This window comes from Hirundo rustica, chromosome 6, assembly GCF_015227805.2.
Source record: "Hirundo rustica isolate bHirRus1 chromosome 6, bHirRus1.pri.v3, whole genome shotgun sequence".
In the NCBI taxonomy this organism is placed as follows: Eukaryota; Metazoa; Chordata; class Aves; order Passeriformes; family Hirundinidae; genus Hirundo; species Hirundo rustica.
The window spans coordinates 52,677,458-52,699,460 of record NC_053455.1 but is presented as its reverse complement, the minus strand read 5'-3'; the positions used below and the strand labels follow the sequence as shown (position 1 = coordinate 52,699,460).

Sequence of the window (22,003 nt, the reverse complement as noted above, 5' to 3'; positions counted from 1 at the left end):
TGATATATGGATGTGATCAAGAACTCTTTTGATGACTGTTTTCTGTTAATCAGAAAGATTAACAATCTCTGACGAATCTCTGTGAAACTATCAGCTGAATTTTATGGAACATCTAACCCTTAGGAGATTGTTTTTGGATTCATTTATAACTGTGCACAAAAACGTACCATGGGCTTATTTGAATTGCATACAAATATATACGCATTTGTATGCAATTATATACAAATATATCTGTATGCAGGTAGAACATGACGCAAATTGAAGTGCAGATGCTGTCTCTGCGTGTTTCTGTCTCGACACACAAAAACACACAATATTCTTGTGGGCACCACAGGGAATATGCCAGGCTCAGCCTTGTCATCTCCTTAGGGACGTGTTCAGGAGACGTGCCCTGTTCTCCTCCGGCTGATGTCCCTCCTGAACCTGCTGTCTTTTCACAGATGTGGACGAGTGTGCCCTGGGGCTGGACGACTGCCACCCAGACGCTATTTGTCAAAACACCCCCAAGCTGTACAAGTGCATGTGCAAAGTGGGTTACACTGGTGAAGGGAAGAAATGTGAAGGTAAAGGGACCAGAGCACTGCATTCTGTCTGTCAGCATAGAGCGTTTCTAAGAAAATAGAGCCACTAAAAATGACGAAGGATGATTTTTAAATCAAAATAATGATGGTTTTGTCGCCTGATTTACTTCTTGTTTACAAAATCAAAGGCAAACCCTGTATGGATTTTGACCTGTTCACTTCACTCAGCCTGGTACTGAATTTGTTGTTTAGCCAGCAGCCTTAAAAAATATAAGGTAAAGCTGTAAGGGGGTTTCAGGGTGTTTTCTCGGTCATCAGAAACATTCAGCAAGAAGTGAATTAAATACAGTGTATTTGCAAGACAATGACGGTTTTGGACAGCCCTTGCTGGTCACATTTAGGCAGTCACATCCCTGTCTATAATACTCAGGCAAGCATCCATCATATTGACTTTTGTTTTATTCCTCAGACATTGATGAATGTGACAACGACTTCAATGGGGGCTGCGTCCACGAGTGTTTCAACATCCCAGGAAATTACCGCTGCACTTGCTATGATGGCTTTATGCTGGCCCACGATGGCCACAACTGCCTGGGTGAGGAGTGTGCTCATGGGCAGTGTGAGTGGGGATGGGAACACAACCCTGGAGCTACATCCATGGGGAGCACATGGCAACCTCTTGGGCTCGGTCAGTTCAGAGAGAGTGTTGTTTGTGAGACTAAGGCTTTTCAGGTACTGAGGAACCATTGCAGTGTGGCTCTTCCCCCCCTCTGTCAATGAGGATAACTGTGCTATGTTTCTGTGGAGTGCTTTGGGTTTAAGTGTGCTAAATGTCATCTATTATTATGTTAAATGAGTTTATATGAAGGAACCTGTGCTATCATTGTCCTCTCTGTTCCACAGTTAGCTTAGGATAGGTTGTCAGGTATGTTTCCAGGCTTAGGGATCTTCTCTCTCAAATGTATCTGTAATGTGGGGACTTCTCACTCCGAGTACTCCTAAACGGAGAGGGTGATTTGGAGCGTGCAGTAGCTGTGTATGATGGAGAACACTGAAGAAGAGAGGGACTGAGCCTCGAGCTGGTGAAGCTGTCCTGCTTCCTGGACCCCAGCTGGGCACCCTGTGTGGCTCAGCCCTGTGCTACCTGTGCCACTTGCTTTTGCAGAGATGGCTCAGTCTTTCTCTGTTGCTGCACTCCATGTGGATGTGCCTGGACACACCTCCATACCCATGGCAGTCAGAGGGAACCTTGCTCTCACTGCATGATTGAAGTTAGTTTGGCTGGGAATTTCCCACTGGTGTGTGGCACATCAGGTGGGGGTTCAGACCATCCCTGGGCTGTGTCTTCTGCTCCGGAGTATTCAGTGGGATTGTGTTGGGTTTTACCTGCTGGGAACCTGTTGTGTGCAGAGCTTTCTGCAGTGTAGGTGGAGGAGAGGGTGAACTCACCAGGTTCCAAATATTAAAATAAAATAGGGAGGGGAACAAAATATCTGCAGATACTTTAAAATAACAGAACATCCATCTTATTTTTGCGTTTGTGTAAACACAGAGTGGAGTTCAGTCGAGGTTACCATGAAGGGCTGGATGTGAAGGAGCGCACTGCCTCTGACAATGCTGCCAAAAGGCATGTGTGTATTCTCTTTGTACCCAGGGCATACTTCAGCTGAGCTGTTTGTGGCCAGTGAGATAACTTAGACCAAAACCTACTACCTGCTATGTCACTGGGAAGCTGCTCAGGATTGCATGGCAGACCTATAAAATAAAACAAAATGTCATTGACATGCAATGAGATTTTTACCACTGATGTGCCAATTTTGAGTTGTGATGTAAATGTTAAATAAATATTTTGGTATGCAGCAAATTGGATCATATCTTCTCTTAATCTGTTTATTTACTTTGTTCACGCCAGGGTTGCCCTCCTCTCACCCTTATTTTTGAAGATCTCGGCTGTGTGCCTGGGTTTAAGCCAAATAGACAATTACTTGTTGGAAAGAGATGATTTTTTTGAAAGCTTTCCAAGGTCTGTAAGACAGAAACATCTGCTGGAGTTCAAATCTGTAGCACTAAAGACTCGTTGTGGCTGTTTATTCATGATTGTTTGCACATTCACATCACTGTAGAACTTTAAAATACTCAGCTTCTTTGTGATGGAGATATGTCAGCCGCTCTTTTTCTCCAGCAGGTCACATTCTTTTGCATCCAATTGGATTACTCACTGCCTTCAGTGGACATTAGATCTGTTGTAATACTGTGTTATGCTTTTTACTAAAAGCCTCTCTTTCTCCATTTTTTTTTTTTTAAAAAAAAGACAGCTGTTTTCTTCCAGAAATGCTACAATGTTAAATTAAAAACATTGTAGTGTTACCCAGGAACAATGAACAGAACAGGGAGCAAACATGACCTTACAGATGAATTTGCAAATGAGACCAGTCCTTTGCCTCAACAAGGTTTTGTCCTATTTTTAAGGGACTGAGTGTTTTTTAGTTACCATTAAAATTTCTGAAAATTAGGCTATGAAAAGTATTTGGCAGTCACGGTTACAAAAAACCTGTGCTTATTAAGGGGTAAAATTCCAAAGAATTGGAGACTGGCTTGAGCATCCTGTAGTTCAGATGGTTAGCTGAAGATTTTCTACTCCTTGGTTCTCTTGGTTATCTTCAAGCAGAGCCCTTCTGCGTTCTCTGGTGTTCTTGAGACTCTGAATGTTGCAAAATCAGGCTTAAAACTGCTTCCAGAACTTCTGCTCTTGTCCTTGACTGGAGTCAGTCAATCCAGCAGCAGCCCTGCTGATGAGTGATGATGTCCTAGACTTGAGGGAGGAGAACGATAAATCAAACCAAGCACCAGAACAGATGTGGTGTGTGAATTCTAGCTAGGGTGAAAGCAAGGAGCAGGGGATAGGTTTTTAGCTGAATTAGTTTTGGGGTTTGTATTTTTCTTGTTCCATCTTTGCTTCAGGATGTGGAGCTTTCTGGGAAAATGCTTTTTATAGCTCGGATGGGTTTGGAACCGAAGGGTCATTGTCCCATTGAGCCAGAGAGAGCCATGGGTGATTGCTGAGCTGGATGTGCCAGAGCTGTGGAGTGGAGCTGCACTGGGGGGAGGGAATGTCCCCGTGGGTGGTGGGGTCCTGATCTGCCTCTGCCAAGGCTGCTCTGCCTTAGCTGAGGCCATCACCTCTGCTGGGTGATGCACTTCTTGGGAGCCCTGTGGCTGCAGACACGGGCAGAGCAGCAGCAGAAATGCACTTTCCCAAGGGTGACGGCACAACAGCACCCACAGGGCAGCCTGGGCTGTCCCAATCCGAGCTGATGTCCGTCTGTACCGTGGATTGGGGTGAGCACAGAGCTGATCTGCCTTTTCCCTCTCTCTCTCAGACACAGACGAGTGCATGTTCAACAACGGTGGCTGCCAGCACGTTTGTGTCAACACCGTGGGCAGCTACGAGTGCCGCTGCAAGGAAGGCTTCTTCCTGAGTGACAACCAGCACACCTGCATCCACCGCTCTGAAGGTACCGCCTCCGCCCCCGGGCGCCGAGCAGCGGCGGCTGACCCAGGCAAAAGCTCTAAACCATCCTCAGAAGTGTTTTGAGGTTGATGTGTTTCAAAGCTGTAAAGGGTCTTGAGGTCCCCGCCGCTTTTAAAAGGAGCAGCACGTCAGGATCTTCTAAGCGGCTTTGAAGACGCTGCATCCCTTCCTCCTCTTTGACGCCCAGCGCGTGTCTGCGGTGCGGTGCTTGTTCAAGGCTGGGCGTGCTGCTCCGCTGCCGGCGTCCTCGGGGCTCTCTTGTGCGCCTAAACTGTGTCCTGATCCAAGGAACGGCAACCAGTGGAAGTTCTGGGCATTTTCACTGGCTTTAGTTACAGGGCAATACATGGACTGCCTTCAGATACCTTTTAGATTCCCCATACGGCGTTTAGGTTTCAGCTAGGAGATTTATTGTTTGTCAGCCCCAAAGGTATTCAAATCTTGTGCTTTGTTTTGAGCGAAACCTTGGTGAAGCGACCTTTGAGAGATCAGAGTCTTGGATATCTAATTAGACATCAGATGGAACACAATTATTTTGGATGCCCTTAGGGAACGCTTTAAAGTTGTTGTTCAGATCAGGGAGTTGTCCATTGAACTGTACAGCGAAAATCTTAGTATGAGGTACTTAAAGCTGCAAGGCTTTCTTTAATCTATGGCTTATTGTTGGCATAACTATCAGAGGAATCTGAGCGTGAATAAACAGATCTCACTTTAAAAATCCCCAAAGTGAAGAGATCAACATCTACAGACATATATGGCCATCCAAAGACGAGGGTGCTGAGGTGGCTGTCATCTGACAGGGCTGAATCGATCTTTTGTTTGGATGGAGAATTTGTGTTCTCAGCTCCTCTGACCCTGGGCTGGTCTCAAGGGGGTGGGGTGGTTCCTCAGGCCGTGGCTCAGGTTGTCCCTGCAGGGGCTGGGCCAGGAGTGGGGACAGGCAGGAGGGCAGCAGTGGTGGGACAAGGCATAGTGGGGATGTCGATCTGTGTGCATCACGGAGGAGGACTCCAAGGACAGAAGTTGGTTACTTGAACTCCTTGTCTCATCTGATGCCAATAGGGGAAAACCTTCCAACTCTTTTTTCATACTTGAGTACTTTCTACTGTCTTGAACTGACAGCAGCAGCATTCCCTGTCGTTAATATTTGCTTGCTTATTTGTACCTTTGGAATTCTCTCTCTTTTCTTAAAGGTACATTTAATTTTTCTTAACTTTTTTTTTTTTCCCCAAAAAGACCCTTTTTTTCATAATACCAAACATTCACTGAACATAAGTGTTTTTCTTAGAAAAGGAAAACGAAGAGGACAAAAAAGAAAAAAAGATGGATTTTTCCCGTAAAAACTATCTACTAAAATACATCTTTATGAAAACTGATCTTAAGAAAAAACCTCAGCACACTGTTTGCCTGATTTTTTCCTTCTTAGTTTCTGGTGGTTGTTGTTTTTTTGGTTTTTTTTCCTTAGTAAAACACTGACGTGTTTGTTTTTCTTTCTTTAAAAGCCATTTTTTTCAGATTTTCATGCTGTGATTGTTTTCCTTCTACACTCCCTCCCCATTTCACTACTGCATGGGATTCCCCACCTTTTTTTCCTTTTTTTTAACCTTTTTTTTTTTTTCTTTGGGTGGACATGTCTGTTGCAAGCCAAATCTCACTTCTCTGTCTTTCCCCTCACTTCGTTCTCTGCTTTTCTGCTAATTTCTGGGACTTCTGATCTCTGCCTTGTGTATGCATTGCTCTGTGTTTGTACTTTATTGGTTCTGAGACCTCAAGCATTGAACAAAGCAGATTTTGGCTCCTACTGCCTAGACCATCTATTCAGTTTTGCTTCTTGTCTGTAAAATGAGGGCGTATTTCCTTCCCTGTCTTCCCAGCCCCATTAAGATTCTTCATATATTAATGCCTGAGAGACCTTCCCTGTGGTCTGCAACATTGCTTTTTAAATACACAGAAGCAGAGTGAACTGGAGTTTAAACCACAGGAACTGCAAGTGTCATGGGAAGTTGTGTACAATCCTATTTTTTTCTCCCTTGTTTGCCTGCTGGAACGAGCTGCTCTTTATCTGTGTGGGAGAATGAACTACCTTGGGAGGATGTTAAAGTGGCTGTGGCAGGGCAGCCATGCATGTGCACCTTGATTCTGGGTTCAGCTTGCTCCGTATTGGGGAATTCAAAGACTTGAAGGAAAACAGAGGGTTTTTTGTGAGTAAATACGTAGTGCATCTTTGTGGCTGCTATTGCTCTGGATGGCAAATCTTGCTGCTCTCCCTTGTGGTATTTCAGAGTCATAGCTCTCTGCTCGTTGGGCTGAATTTTTGGGATTGAAAGGAATCTGTAGGATGAAAGCTGTGCTTTGGATCGCTGTGTGGACTTGTACAGAGGGCACCATCTCAGCTGGCACTCTTGGAATCTTGACTGCAGAGAACAGGGATAACCAGAGAGCTCTTGGGGAAAAGTTGCCTTAACACAAGGATGTAGTGAGCGTGATGAAAGACTAAAGCATTCCTGGGATTTCCTGTTCTGCTGGCTGCCCTGATGCTCCTCACTATTATTCTATTCTCTCAGAATGTCTGGTGGCTCTTTGTACCATTGCATCCTCTCTCTCTGTCCTACAGAATGCCTGCTTGAACGTGCCCTGAATGGAGCCTTAATGCTCTTAGCAGATTGTGAATATTGTCCTGACACCTTCCATGCAAAAAAAAAAAAAAAAAAAATTTAAACCCAGGTCACACATGTGAGAGATTAATTTAGCGTAGCCTGAGAGGGAAATACTGTGCTGGCTTTTTTTTTGTCTGTGTTTTGCCAGTGACAGGAGTGCTCAGATCTCAGGTCTGCTGGGTAACTTCAAAAGGGTCCAGTCATCAGAAAGGTCTCACCTGGCTCAGGATCTGCCCAGCCATCTAGGTGCTGGATTCACCTCTCTTGGCTGAGTGGGACAATCCATCCATCCATCCATCCATCCATCCATCCATCCATCCATCCATCCATCCATCCATCCATCGTGATATTTGTGAATCAGTAGGGCAGGGTCTCCTACTAGGGAAATTGTGTGTCTGGGACGTCTGTGGGGAGATTTGACCAATTTGCTTGTGGTTTGTTTCTGGACCACAGTCTGCCATTGCAACAACACTGGAACAATGTGACCTGAGAGACTTTGGGTCCACCGAGGCATTTGCAGCCACACAGCATTTATGGCTTCACAGACATGTGCTTAATACAGCCTTGTCAAATGGGGCAGAGGGAGATCTACCAGGTTTGGAAACAAGCAGCAGTCCCAAAGTAAATGCTGGGATGTGTGGACGTGGGTATTTTCTATGAAACTGCCTTTTGCGTTGAGTAGATTTTGGTGGGTTTGCTGGAGGACCTCGTTCCACAATGGATACTTTGTTATTAAAATGCATCTTGGTCTGGAAGGCTTTCTGCATTGAAACTTTGATTGAATTCTGCTCACTCGGAATGGAGCAATCCCAAATGGAGCATATAAACCATTTGTTTGGTGTCAGTGAACTTTACCAAAGTGTCTGCTTGAACAGTTTCCCCTTTGGTAGCTAAACAGAGACAAAAGAATAACTTTGTTAAAAGAAACTAAGCTGCTAATTCTCCTAATGCTCTCTAACCTCCCCCAGCTAACAGACCAAACCATCCTGCATGCTTAAGACCAGGACTTTGACAAAAACACCAGCGCTAATGAGGCTGGTTTGTGGCCTCGTAGGTTGTCTCCTTCCCTGACTGACACAATAAGGGTGACAGCTTTCCTGTGGGCACCTTGGGCTGTGTCTCTGTGCCGCAGGATTTGAAGACTCATTGTCTTGTTGGACTTCTGGAGAGTCCTCACTGTGGGAAAAGAACCAAAAGGCCAGTAGAGCAGAACAATCTGGGCTCTGCAACGTCCATTCTTTTGCTGCTTAAAGCTGTCTTAATAGAGGAAGGGTCCTGTAGCTGGTGCTCCAGGAGGAAAGGATATAGTATGGATCAAGGACCTCCTTGGAGTGGAGTAATGGTGACGAGCCAACCTCTGCCTCACAAGGCAGTGGGTTTGTTTCACTTAGTAATAAGGCTAAAAAGAGGGCTGTGTAAGTTTAAAAATATATATATAGGGTGTGGGATAGATCACACAATCCCTTTTCTGCAACATGGTCACCCTTTCGCTTCTGCTCCTGATTGTGCATCTGCTCAGCTCCAGGGAAGTTCACTGGGGTGGTGTGGGATGAGCCCTTGCAGCCAAAGTATGCTCCACTTGGTCTTCATAAATGGAGTGTTCTCACTGAGAAGAAATAGCAGTTTGATGTAACTTGTCCTTCTAAAGCCAAACGTGCCGAGGCAGAGGATTTGATGGTAAAGGTGTGCTCTCTGTACCAAGGAGAGCATTCAGATGTCTTTTCTTTCCTGGTTTTGAAGCACTGTAGAGGACTCAATCAAAAATCTGTGGTATTCTGTTAAAAGAAAACCCATTTGTTTAATTTGGTCTAATGATCCCATTGGGTAACTCAGCCAGCTGCTGGTGTTTTTGTGCTGTGTGTGTGTACAGACTGCATCCCCTTCATGCCAATGGCAAAGACACCGATTGCACTGAACCACGGAGCAAGGGGGAAGAAGCTTTTGCAATAATTTTAGGAACTATTCCTCCCTGTTTAACTGACTTTATATTTTTGCAAAGGCCAGGAAAGACACTCTGGCAATTGCGTGCTGTGCATGAACTGGCAAAGATAAAAACGACAGAATGTTTTAGGAGGTGTAACAAAAGAAATCCAGTCATTAGTGTCACACTGGTTCTTCATTTGGTTAAAGCAGCCATTGGCACTAAATTCTGTCCAGCTGGAAAGGTGTGTAGAAATACAGAACACTGTGGTAATACCCAGAGAGGTTATCTTGGGTGGTATGTATGGATATGAGAAGAACAGTTGAAAACAAAATGGTTAACAACAAAGAGAATTGATGTACAGCATGTGTGCAATCTGCACGTGGGTGTGGTCTCTACTCGGTCACTGCTGAGATATTTATGACTCTGGGAATCTGCTTTGTAAGCCAGGAATTGAAACTGGGATGATTCTTGTGACTGTTCTTCTAAACATTCCTCTGTCTGCTGACTGCTCTTTTAAGCAGAGAAATAAGAACTTCACTTCAGACTTGGACCTTGCCAGGACATTGCCACTTTTATAAAAGAAGTGAGGAGATTTTATGAACACCTGAAGGTATAAAGTGAGATCATTGGAGGAGAATGCAGATGCTGTACAAATCTGTGGACTTTGCTCTTTGACCTTGCAGTCAAAGAACCTGGGCACAGAAAAGATCACAGAAGGAGGAACGTTGGGGCCATTGATTTTGTAGGGCTGGACTTTGCTGCCTGTCCTGTCTGTAAGCTGAAACTTCTTGTCCCAACACTGCAGAGTCTTCCCAGAGTTTGAGGCTTAGTCTGTGTGTGTATCGAACTGACTTTGTTGCCTGCACACAGAGCTGCTGAGGACGCTGATGCTCTTGTTCCTTTCCTGTTTTACAGAAGGCATGAGCTGCATGAACAAAGATCATGGCTGTGCCCACATCTGCAGAGAAACACCCAAAGGAGGAGTTGCCTGTGAATGCCGACCAGGATTTGAGCTGTCCAAGAACCAGAGGAGCTGCATTTGTAGGCAACATTCTGCATATGTTTATGGTTTCCCAAAATGAACAAATGGTGTTCTGTTTGCAGTGAAATGGGACTTGGCATGTTTTAGCTAATGTGGGATGACACACCTGAACTGTGTGCATTTGAACTAAACCAGAACTGCTGTCTTTTCTGGACACTGTCACACAGGTCTATTAACTGCTGCAGTGTCTGCAGTTTGGGAGTTGTGCCATCATTCATAAGGACGGGAGGTTCAGCTCCATGAGTGAGCTGTGCAGTGTTTCAGTCTCACAGAGACTCTCTCTTCAGGACAGGGGCACGTCAGGAAGGTGCATTGGCTGCTCAGATGGCAGCGGAATTGCGCACTGCGCTGCAAAGGTGCTGGAAGCGCTTGTGCGAGTGGCATTTGTTTCCTTCCTAGTGACGTGTAACCATGGCAATGGGGGCTGCCAGCACACCTGTGATGATGCTGACCATGGGCCTGTTTGTGGATGTCACCCCAAGTACACCATGCACGTGGATGGGAAAACCTGCCTGGGTCAGTACGCAGTCGGGGGAAGAAGTTTTCTGTGCATGGCCGGCTCGAGGGTGGTGTGGTGGTGCTGTGGGTGTGTGATTAACGCCCCTCATAACTGCATGGCTAGAAAATGTCAAGGAGTTCAAAATTAGGGAACCTGATAGTACATGGATGAGTTGGTTGGGTCCAGGCAAGTTGTGCTTCCCTATTTAAGTAGCTACCTAATACTATTGCAACCTGTAATTGTCACTGGTCCCCCTGAAACATGAGGCCTGTCACTAACCAAAGAAGGCTTTCTTCTCTCTAGGGTATCTTAGGTTCAGTTTCTTCAGCAGCACGAGCCAGAGAGTGTAAACAAAGAGTACGTCCGTAAAAGCTGGGACTCTGAAATCAATTAATGTATAATTTTGGCAAGACGGTTATCCAGTAAAGAAAGCACTTAAGACTTATAAACTCTTCCAGTGTCTAGAAGAGTTTGTTGTCTGTTGATTGAAATCAAATGCTCAGGCACAACTGGCTGGTCGTTGTAATTAGCCCAGGATAGATGATGACAGCGCGCTCCTAACACAACAGTTCAGCTAGTTCTTTCATCTTGCTGCTGTTTACTACATCTGTAGCACATCTTTTGTTTTGTTAAGGATACTGAAGTAAACGTGACTTGTGAGGAAGCCACAGAAGCAAGATATTCTCATGGTTTTGACTGAAGGGTCTTTGTGATTTTTATTGCTACTTGCTCTTTAAAAATAAATTATTTCTGCCTGGTCGGTTCTGACTGTCTCTGATTCAGTGTGTGATGCAGCTCTTTGTGTGTGTGTGTGTGTTTGATGTCAGATGAGGGTTCTGGTCAGGGCACCTTTACTCACTTGCTTTCTTCCTGTTCCTCACAGAGAGGGAAGAAGCTGCTGTTGAAGTTTCTGAGGGAAACACCACAGCAGCAGCTGATGTGGACAAGAGAGTGAAGCGACGGCTGCTTATGGGTAAAAGTGCTGATCCAAAATGAAATTCTGCTGCTTGCTGAAATCTTTTAGATTGAAGAATTAGTGTGAGGCTTTTTTTTTTATGGTAACCTTCAACTCTGGGCTGAATTCTGCCTGAGATGATCCACTCTCTCTTAAGGAAATATTATTCCCTAATATTCAGACATCTAAATTAATAGCCCCATTTTCAAAAAGAATGCCAGAGGAAGAAAGAAGCCTTGGAGGCTGGACACAGCCTGCCAATGGTGCATATGAGATGAGAGACTGGGAGGGAATAAACCAGTAAAGCTCTCAAAACTTGACAATCAATAGCATATGATTGGTGCTGCAGAAAACCAGGATTAGAGATCTAGAAAGTAGATTTCAAAAAGCAGACATAAAAAAATGTTCTTTGCAGCTCTCTCAGTCAATACATGCAATGTAAAATCGTATTTGTCCAGCCAGTGAAAAGGCTGTTGGACTGACTGAGGTGGCTAGACTGATGACAAGAGGATGGATGCCAAAGAGTGAGTTATTTCTGGTTGGTTGGATGTGAAGAACTGTGTTTTAGGAGTGTTCACTAGAAAGGTTCGGTTAGATTTAGACACAGTTTGCATAGGGGGGAGTTAGAGGAACTAACTTTTGTTGAGAGGGCACCTGGGTTACCAGGCTGAAGGAAGGTTCAGTGAGGGTGTTATCCACCATCACAGGGAGCACAGGCAGTGTGGGAAGATGAGTCAGGAGGGATTTAAGAAAACTCATTTAGTAGTGCTCAGTGTAACCAGGTGTCTTATTGGTGAGAAATATCAGAGGATCAGCCAGGATTCAGTGTGGGCATAAGGAAACTGACTGACAGTAACAGATTCATCATCAAGAAGCGGGGATTTGTGTTTAAGACACAAACGGAATACCCAGAAGACACCATTTGGTTTTGTAGAATTTCCACAAAAACCCTGGAAATAGCTGAGGCAGGGATTTTGCCAATATGTGTATTGAGCAGCCGCTCGTGTGTTCTGGGCTAAATGTTTGAATGGCAGCGTGCTTGGGACCGTGCCTTGTATCCCATGATGTTTCCTGGTAGCATTATAACTTTCCTGAGGAAACCCGAGCTCCGTCTCTTTGGCCAGAAACGTGCGCGGTGAATAACGGCGGCTGCGACCGCACCTGCAAGGACACGTCCACCGGAGTCCACTGCAGCTGCCCCGTGGGATTCACGCTCCAGTTCGATGGCAAGACGTGCAAAGGTGCGGTTTATGTTCCTGGACACGTGTGCCAACACCTGTTAGGTGTTACCAGGTCCTGTAAGGTATTAATCTCCAAAGGGAGAACCTAGCGGCCTGAGGAAAGCCGGTGCGTGCAATCTGACTGAAGGAAGGGCTGCACTGGGGGTTGAGGCTGTGGTTTTCTTCATGTCAGGTGTACCATGCGCAGGGAACCACTTCTTCTCTGCCCTCCTGCTCTCCACTTCCACCTCCTGTGGCTCGTTTTTCAGAGGTCAGGTTTGGGAGAGCTAAAAGAGCTCTGTGGTCAAGCAGAGGTCAGTACTGGCAGAGGCCAGCAGGTGTGTGGGTGCTCACAGGTACCCACAGCCTGCTGGGCATGAGAGCAGTGGGTCAGGAAATATCACCCTGTAAACAGTGTGTTGTGTGTTCTACAAATACACTCTGCTCCAAGCACCTCTAATGAGAGCTCTGGTGGGGAGCAAAGGCATGGTTGGGTTGTATATTATATTGCTTTTCCAGTAATTAGATATTAAGACTGTTCTGCTAAGCAAAGATGACGAAATCCTTGGGCTTGAGTCAATTAATATTAGATAAAGGCCTCATTCTAATATAGCCATGGAAAGGATGGGGTAGTTCAGGAAGTCTCTGTATGAGATTTCTGCAGGGCTTACAAAAAGGAAATGGAGAAAATGTTTAAAATACTGAAACCTCTTAGTGGGCGTTGGAGTCAAAGTGCTTCCGAACAGAGCTTAGGTAATGGTCTTTTATGAATGTATTACCCAAATGCCTCTGAAAGTAATATGTTAAATGAGAGCAAATAACACTGACCTGGGGCTGAATGGGATGGATCATTCGTAAGGGTTGGATCCGATCTTCCTTACAGTTTGTGGTACTCTCACTAGATTTTTGTTTCTGGGCTTCTCCAACCAACTGGACATGGCTGTTTTCTTAATCTGCCAGTGGGAGTAGGCTGAGTGCTGAAGCTGTGTTTATTTGCTGAAGCCTTTTTTTTAATTTTTTTTGTTACAGATATTGATGAATGTCAGTCCAATAATGGAGGCTGTGATCATTTCTGTAAAAACACTGTTGGCAGTTTTGATTGCAGCTGCAGAAAAGGATTTAAATTACTAACAGATGAGAAGTCCTGTCAAGGTATGTGCACTGGAGAGACAATGGTACAGCACAAGTAGGACAAATCAGCGTGGCTTGGACTCCAGAATAATTTCCATTCCTCAGTTTGGATTTTTTTCATCTGAAACAGCTGTTGAGTTAATACAGTTGGCTTGATGCTGTCGTAGGAGATAAGTTTAACGGCACAGTGAGCTATTATCTGGAAGGGACAGAGACAGCATCATATTTAAAAGCTCTCTATAAGTTTAATGCTTCTCCCCGCCTTAATGATCTTAAAATAATTTACAGGGAAAATCAGGCAATGTCTCTCTCCATCTTACTGACTGATTCACCATTGCAGTGAAAGTATTTTTTCTTAATAGGATCTTTAGTTGCCATGAGCTCATTATTAAAGGAAAAGTATATAATGTGATCTATGAAGGTATAGGTCCGTAGACAGACTGGAATCTCTGTCCCCTAAAACATCACGGAGCATTTGCTTTTGAGGATGACATGGATTTCTTCTGTGAGACCTACAAAGCATATTTGCTTTGCTGTACAGTGGTTTGTACATATAGATTTAGCAATCCTATTTAGGCTGCTTAAATGCACAAAAAATGTGATGATCAAAATGGTCTGTGGTTGTGGAAAAGCAACAGGATGAAACAATGTCAGCTCAGTGAGCCAAATGGTGAATGATGCAATTTCCTACGCAACAAGCTGACATTAAAGGTGAATTTCAGAAAACTGAACTGACCAAGAGCGAATAATTTTCACCTGGGGTTGGTTTTTTTTTTTTTTTGGTGCATTCTTATCCTTTATTAATAGGCAAAGAAGGGAAACTAGTTATATGGGAAAAACTTTACTGTATAAACTTCCAATTTTCAAGATAGTTTGGGGTTTTATTTTAATGAAATCTGTTTATGAATGTATTTTAAAGACTCGCATCTCCCTTTTGCCCCATCTCTTCTTTTGCTTTCCCTAAACTGTTTCAAAGTGAGATCATGCTGCATGACAAAGTCCAAGGAAAAAGACTGATGAAAAGTGCTAGTGAAGTTGATGTGACCATTTTTTGTCTTGCCACACCCTTACCTGGCATGTAAAACGTACTAGCGCAGAAATTTTAGGTGCTTCTGATGGTATAATGAATGTTCATTCTCAGAGAACACGGTAATTTTCAGCAGGCTTAAATCAGGCACTGTATATTCATATAGAGCTTCAGTTAAGGAGAAAAAACAAATGCAATACTTTCCTTTGCAGACTTCAATTTTATGTAGAGTAATCCTAGAGAAATAAGATCTTTGTCAGCAGTTTTCTTCTCGCATAGAAGAGAAATAATTTGATTTAAACATAATCGTAAAAATGTAACAGCAGTTTTCGTGCTTGTCGAGGGAAAGCTTGTTTGTCAAACGAAGCGTTCTTCTAAAAAACTGTGATTTCATGATGTTACCTTAACATGCTTTGAAAGAATCTACTTGGTTCACATAAATCTGCATATCCCTGCAGCTGTTGAGCTCTGTCGGCTCCTCAGGGCTCCCTGGCCAACCTGAGAGGTTCTGACGGCTCCCTTTAAACCTTGCAGACATTGACGAGTGCTCCTTTGAGCGGGCGTGCGACCACACGTGCATCAACCACGCCGGCAGCTTCCAGTGCGCGTGTAACCGGGGGTACGCCCTGTACGGCTTCACGCGCTGCGGAGGTGAGTGGCAGCATGCCGCCGCCCCTGCCCCGCAGAGGGGCTCCCACAGCCCTGCCCGCAGGCCCTGCGAGGCACAGACCGATGCGGGTGCAGGTGGCCTACGGAGTAAAATTTACCCCTTGCTGTGCTAAGGAGACACAGAAACTAAGTAGGAAGTGATCCTGCTTATTTCTGTCTTTGCTCGAGTGATTTTACCTCTACGCCACGCGTGCAAAAGGGACCTGGAACTGTTAGGACAAACCGATGGGATTTGGGCTTGGAGCTGAAGTCCATAACTCAGTACAATTTTCACATGAGGAAGAGTAATGGACTTAAATGAGAAGTCAGTGGAGTGGGACTTGAAGAACAGGAAGTTCCGAATGACTGAAAATTACGGTTCTGCGGGTTGCTGTCGTGCACGTCAAATCCTCCTGTGATGTAGGTTGGAATTTAGCTGATGTAGCACCGCTTTACACTGGCCAGGATTAATGCTCTTAAATTTTTATGTCTTTCCTACAAGAACAGTTCAAGGAAAGAGAAAATTGTTCATAGCACCTCGACATGTGACAAATTCCCAGAAGTAAGATGAGGAAACGTGAATAACTGGGACACTAAATCAAACTTGTTTTATATAAGCTTTTAGGCAAGACTTTACTGACTCCAAAGTTTACTTAATTCTCAGTAAGACCTGTTTATTTCTGAGGTAGAATGAGCACAGTTGGAGATAACAATTCAGAATTCTGTGTGCCTGTCTATTCTACCCCCTGCCTCTAGAAATTCTGCAAATAAGATTATAGGGCTACAACATCACTGCGTCTTACCCTGATGAACATGGGAACCTATCTGGATAAGGAATAACACTGTCACATGCTCTACTTCGTAAAAGACGACTTCTGATTAATTCTTCTGCATTAATTCAATTTCTTTTGGCTACCAGTGAGGAAAAGGAACTGTAATTTTGCTGTTGGCTGCTAATTGGCCTTTTCTTTTCATACCCCTGTGCAGAAGATATTAATCCTCATACCACAGTAAGTCCCTCATTGACTGGCAATCACAGGCTGGTCAGAGCTGATGGGATACTGAGAATACACCTTCTGACCTCTGTGGAAGAAGTCAGTAGTGCTGGAGATAAGAGGTTGTCATCCTAAGAAAAGGCCAATGATTTGGACTGACCTTGTGGTATTTTAGGCAGCAAAATCAGTCTAAGGTGTTGCCTTCTTTCTCCATTATTCCTCTGCTGCTCATTCCTACCCCTGCAGTCTCCATTCTCTTAAAAGCATATTTCCCTCCAAATCAGACTGGTTTTGTAATGTGTTTCACAGTGTTTTCTAACAAATTGTTACTTAGAGGGTGTCTAGTCTGGGGACAGCAGTGAGAAGAACTTACTAGCATTGAGACAAGTGTGTGTGGAAGTAGGTACTCTCAGAAGCACAAATTTATGGGACTTTGAACAGGTTTCTTGATGGCAGCTTTCTGGGTTTATGCCATAAATCTGTGGGAGAGAAGTGAAGCCCTCCTCAGGGTGGATCTGAGCAGGAAGGACAGAGACCTTTGCATTTCCCTTTGTTGAAATTCATGAGAATCCAATTGACCGATTTCTCCAGGCAGTCAAGGTCCCTCTGAATAGTGGCACAACCATCTGGTGCATCAGCCACTCCTCCCAGTTTTGTCTCATCTGTGGTCTCGCTGCGGGTGAACTCTTGTCCCACCATCCAGGTTCAGTGAAGAGGATAAATAGTATTGGCCCTAGTGTTGACCCTTGGGATACGGCACTGCGGAATGGTACATCCTGCATCAGCATGCAAACTTACACCAGAGGCAGCATGTGCTGTGTTTCTCCTCCTTATTGGCATTTACCACATGGGACAAGGCTCCAAAATTGGATAATTGGCCAAAAGAGACGAGGGGGACACAGTGGTGGTGTTTGCCCACAGAACCGAAGTGTTCCGCAGTAGTTGCATCCATCACAGCACTTTGGAGGGTTGGTCAGTATGAATCCTGCCCATGTTCTCTGTCTTTATTTAAAATTAGAACTATTAATTAACCAGACACAGTGTAACACAGATTTGACTTGATTTGCTTTTCTTAGAGTTAATTTGTTATCATATTGCTGAGACTGGATATTGTTAAATTATGAGCCACCAGTATTTGGTCTGCTTGACATTTATCAAAGGATTTCCATGAAGACAAACTATTTCAAGGTGAGTGTCCAAGTAGCATTCCTGAAGACTTTTCAAAACCCTACTGAGCAGTATTTGTGTCCACATTTACCAAGTGGAGTTAGAGTGCATAGCTTTGGGAAGAGCAACTTTTAAAAAGTATCTTTACCTTTCTTCTGTAGATATTAATGAATGTAGCATCAACAATGGTGGTTGCCAGCAGCTGTGTGTGAACACATTGGGAGATTATGAATGCCTGTGTCACTCTAACTACAAGCTACACTGGAATAAAAAGGACTGTGTTGGTAAGGTGTCTAATAAATACATTTCTACTCCTGATGTGTCTGACACACCATATAGTTACAGTCAAATTTGGTGGTCTGTCCAGTTAAGTGATATGAGTCATTGTTCCCGGTATTCTGCTTTAATTTTTAGCAAGGCATGATGGTGGTGATGTTGGCTCTCATAAAAACAAACAGAAAACCAACCCCCAAAACAGGAGATACTTTGAGGGATTTTGATGCTTTCTTTCCTGTGCTTTTACCTAGCTCATTCTTTTATTTCCTTTTGTTCCTCTGCATGAGAAGGTCTGCTCACAATAAAGGAAATTTCTTTTGTGGTGTGATCTTCCAGTGATTTTATTTGGCTTTAATTTTCTGTCTAAACAGCATATTAATTGCATGGGTGCTCTCAGGTACCGGCTACAAAAGCAGCTATATGCTGATTTATTGGTAGGGCAAAGATAGATGTTTTAATTCTGTGAGTGTTTGTTCTATCCCATTTAGAGACAAAAGATCCCTTGTCTGATAGTGTGTCACCCAAGGTATTGCTGCACTGCATTAAGACTGGCGGGAGTGATAGATGCTTTCTGAGCTGCTCTCCGGATGTCCAGGTATTCTCTGGTAAGTCAGAGCTAACTAAGCTGAGCATGTGGATCTCTACAGAGTGGAAGGGTGGCCAGCATCCTAACTCTCGAGAAAGCCTCAAGAAGCAGTAGATGAGCAGAGATCTTTCCTCTTTCGTTGCAGATAATAAAGGGCTATATCCCTGACAGTGTCCAGGAAAGCCTCTCTTTCCTTGTCTTCTGTCATCACTCTACCCTCAGATTCCCTTCTCACAAGAAGTCTTTTTGGTGCTGGGGAGGACAGGGAAGAATTCTCTGCGCTCCTTGGGCCATTCCTTAATTGGACCTGAGAGGCACTGTGAATGAGGCAAAGGCATTCCAGCCCTGCGTGGGGTCTGAGATTTTGCCCACACAGCCCCTCCATCCCACAGGACACGGCTGTGGACTCGGCTGCTGCTAATGGGACTGATGCTCTTTCTGTTCCTGAATCCTTCCAATGGCCTTGGAAGCAATAAGCTCTAATGTGGAGTATTTTATGAACAACACTGTGTGTTGATGCCAGTCAACAAATTTAAAATGTGTTTTATGCTACGGGAGTGTGTGCGATGTGCCTGTGTCCTTATTGTCTGTCTCTGTCAGGAACACAAGATGCCTACACCCTTACCTGTGGCAGGTCCTCTCAGCTTAAGAAAAAGCAGCAAAATGCAAACACTTCCAGCTGGCTGGGTAATCACCACGATTACTGTTACATAGTTTGACTGATTTATTTTCATTGATAACTGTGAAGCAAAGGTATTTCTGTTGGCTTCCCCCCCACCCCCCCTTATAATCTGTCTCTTTTTTTCTTCCTCGTGACTGTAGTTCATGATTGCCGCAGAAAATTCCACTCATGCTGCTTCATCAGCATCACTGAAACTGAGACTTAAAAATAAAGAAAAAGATCAGTAGTGGAATAAACACTTGGACCAGGAGTTATTTCTCCTTTTAGTCATCCAAACCTGGGCAGTGTTGGCAACACACAATACGTGTAGGTTGAGCTGTTGGACAGTAAAGTTTAGAAAGCATTTACAGCTATAGACATAAACTACTTTCTGAAATGATTTGAAGTATCTCCTTTGATTTCAGCTCACCTTTATTTGATTCATCCAATAGTAGATCTGATCTTTATCTCCTTTCTCTCTCTCTCTCTCTCTCACTCTTTTTTTTTTTTTCCCCTTAATAAAATGTACTACACTTCATTCGAATTCCAATTGTGAACCAGCTTCACAGCAGGAGAGTTCTGGCATCTCATTAAGTTTTCTGAGATGATCACTTAATATCAGCATATTTTTGTCGTCATCATTATGGTGTGACATTAGGGTAATCTCAATTTTCTACTCCTTTTTTTTAAAATAACGTGTTTCATTGTTTCTTCCTGAAGATGCTTCAGCCATCAAGATAAGCGTAACCTTTAAATTAAATGAAGGAAAATGTAGTTTGAAAAAGACTGAGACGTTTCCAGAAGGTCTGGAGCAGATGATACCAGGTATGAACATAAAAATAAACAGATTAGCGCCATAGCTCAGGGATTAAATGCTTTCCAGATATGAAGCACACCGCAAGCAAAGCACAGAGGACTGAAGGCTTTCTGTTCTTCACTGACTTCTGATCTTCACTTCTTCCTGCTTGGCCATGGATCTTTCAACAGTTATTTCAGATCCCAGGATTTCCTTGTGACATCCTCACAGCCTTGCTAGGAAAGCCCTTATCTTTTTTTGCGGTTTGTAATACTGCAAATAAATTCTCAGTAAAATCAACCATACTTTTTGTTAATTTGATTCATTCCTTTTCTTCCTCTTTTCATCTTTCTCTTCTTTCCTTTCTCATCTGCTCCTTACTGTCTCATGCCTCGTTGAACAATCTCCTGACCTTTTATGCTGACTCTATTGTCAAAGGGTTATTCCTCTTTCTCTTGTCTTCCTTTCATACTTCAGCAGCCCCAGATGGACACAGTGAGGTCAGCTCTTCCGTCTATTCCAAAGCAGAAAGGATAGCTTGGGAATTTACAAAATCAGCAGAAAACAAGGAGGAGTACTTAAAAAAAAAAAAAAAAAAAAAAAGGGGGGGGGGGGAAAGGAGTCATTAAACAATATGATGAATCAGTGTGTCTGATGGTTTGTCCTTAGCAGAGTAACAGTGAGAAACTGCGCTGAATGCTCAGTGACAAGTTATGTACTCCAGAACCAGCTCTTGTTCCGGGTGTTTCCTTTACCTAAACCTTATTTCCTCACTGAAGCCATGAGAATGGTCATGGTTCTATGTGAGGGTGCACCAGGTGAGAGGCTGGCCAAACAGTTTTCTTACTGGCACGTGGAAGGGATGGCTTGTTCCTCTTGAACTCTTTGTGATGACACACGTGCCGAGCACTGGTGAATGTCCAATAACAGAGCTGGCCGAGCTCTTGCTTCCTTTGATTTTGTTCATACAGAGAGACAAAAAACAGTAATGGAGAGCTTCCACTATGTAAACCTAACATGCAGCTCTGGCAAGAAAGTTCATGGAGCCCTCAGTAGACCGACAGCGACTAGAGAGATTTTTATCACTGCGGACTTTGAGCTTGAAGTGAGCCGGAAGGAGGTGACAGGTTGGTTGGGAAATAATTCCAGGTGCGGTTTGAAGCTTCTTGCCGTTTGCGCTCCTTAATTTCTATATTTTTCACTTCTATCTGTATGCAAAATGATGATAAAAAGTATCTCCTGTTTTGAAAATTAATTTTACTGCTTCAGAAAGAGAGAGAGGTGGGGATAGCTTCAAAGATCAAAGAGCTGCCCAGTGTATTTGTTCTTGAGGATTTCAGACTTGTCCCTGGAAGTCGCTTTCTCAGTGATTTGAGTTGGTGTTTCGAATTGGGTGGGATTTTGTACACAGTCACTTAGAGCAGCTTCCACCCCGATGCTTTTCAGACACGTGTGACGTGCGCTGTGCCCGGAAGAAGACGGAAAAGCGGTTCCGTAAAACCATCCGAACCTTACGGAAGACGGTCAGCAGGGACCAGTTCCACGTCCGCCTCTCTGGCACGGACCACGAGGCGGCCAGAAAAGCTCTCAAGCCATCAGAGCCACAGCAGTCCTGTGGGATGGGACAGCTACACCCGGGGAGCAGATGTGGTGAGTTAGGAGGGAGCTGGGAACAACGCTCCTTGTGTGTTTCGCTGCTTGGCTCAGGCCAGCTGAGCCTGGAGGGATCGTGCTTCGCTTGTCCGGCAGAGAGGATGGCTGTGCGTGCAGAAGCGCGGGGTTCAGCTGTTAGTCCTGCTAAAGTTCTCCCTGTACATTTATTGTTGGCAATTGATGTGTTACAGAGGGCTTACTGCACTGTACTCCAGCTGAGGTACAGCCTGCAATACGCTCCAAGGCGGGAATCCTGGGAATAACATCAGGCGTCAATGGCCTTGACATCACCTGTGCTGCTTTTAAGACTGCATTTAGTATGCAGTGTAATGCTGTGCTCCTGAGCTCGTGCACATCTCACCTCCCCTCGTCCCAAGGAAAAGGCTGCTCAGAATTTCATGCAGTCACATTCGCTCTGCTGACTGAGCTTAGAGTCCCGGAGAACCTTCATGACAAGAGTTATAAATTCATGGGGAGTTTATAGGCCGTCACTGAGAAGAGTCTTAATTATGGCACCGGAGGGCACCACCATAATGCAGTGTGTGGTAAATGCTTCCAAAGCACAAAAGTTAAGGAGAGGGGGTCAGATGTTACATCTTAAGAGAGGCCTAACAACCATGACGGCTAATTCAGGCTGCATGGGGTAGGCAGCGTGTAGGTGGATTGTGAGTCAGCAAGCCTTTAAAATTGTTGTCACATTGAATTAGTACGTC

General features: G+C 44.3%; 1 protein-coding gene across 1 annotated transcript in view; it reads left to right on the top strand.

Annotated features, from left to right (window-relative positions):
- Positions 1-22,003, top strand: part of SCUBE2 (signal peptide, CUB domain and EGF like domain containing 2) — a 39,729-nt gene that overhangs the window by 2,343 nt on the left and 15,383 nt on the right. Inside the window, exons 3-17 of the mRNA XM_040067581.2 lie at positions 441-563; positions 991-1,116; positions 3,902-4,036; positions 9,550-9,675; positions 10,076-10,192; positions 11,059-11,148; positions 12,255-12,371; positions 13,380-13,502; positions 15,043-15,159; positions 17,480-17,602; positions 18,083-18,199; positions 18,781-18,867; positions 19,562-19,666; positions 20,609-20,764; positions 21,084-21,287. Coding sequence (XP_039923515.1) covers positions 441-563; positions 991-1,116; positions 3,902-4,036; positions 9,550-9,675; positions 10,076-10,192; positions 11,059-11,148; positions 12,255-12,371; positions 13,380-13,502; positions 15,043-15,159; positions 17,480-17,602; positions 18,083-18,199; positions 18,781-18,867; positions 19,562-19,666; positions 20,609-20,764; positions 21,084-21,287 — 1,866 coding nt within the window. The remainder of the gene's footprint in view (positions 1-440; positions 564-990; positions 1,117-3,901; positions 4,037-9,549; positions 9,676-10,075; positions 10,193-11,058; positions 11,149-12,254; positions 12,372-13,379; positions 13,503-15,042; positions 15,160-17,479; positions 17,603-18,082; positions 18,200-18,780; positions 18,868-19,561; positions 19,667-20,608; positions 20,765-21,083; positions 21,288-22,003) is intronic.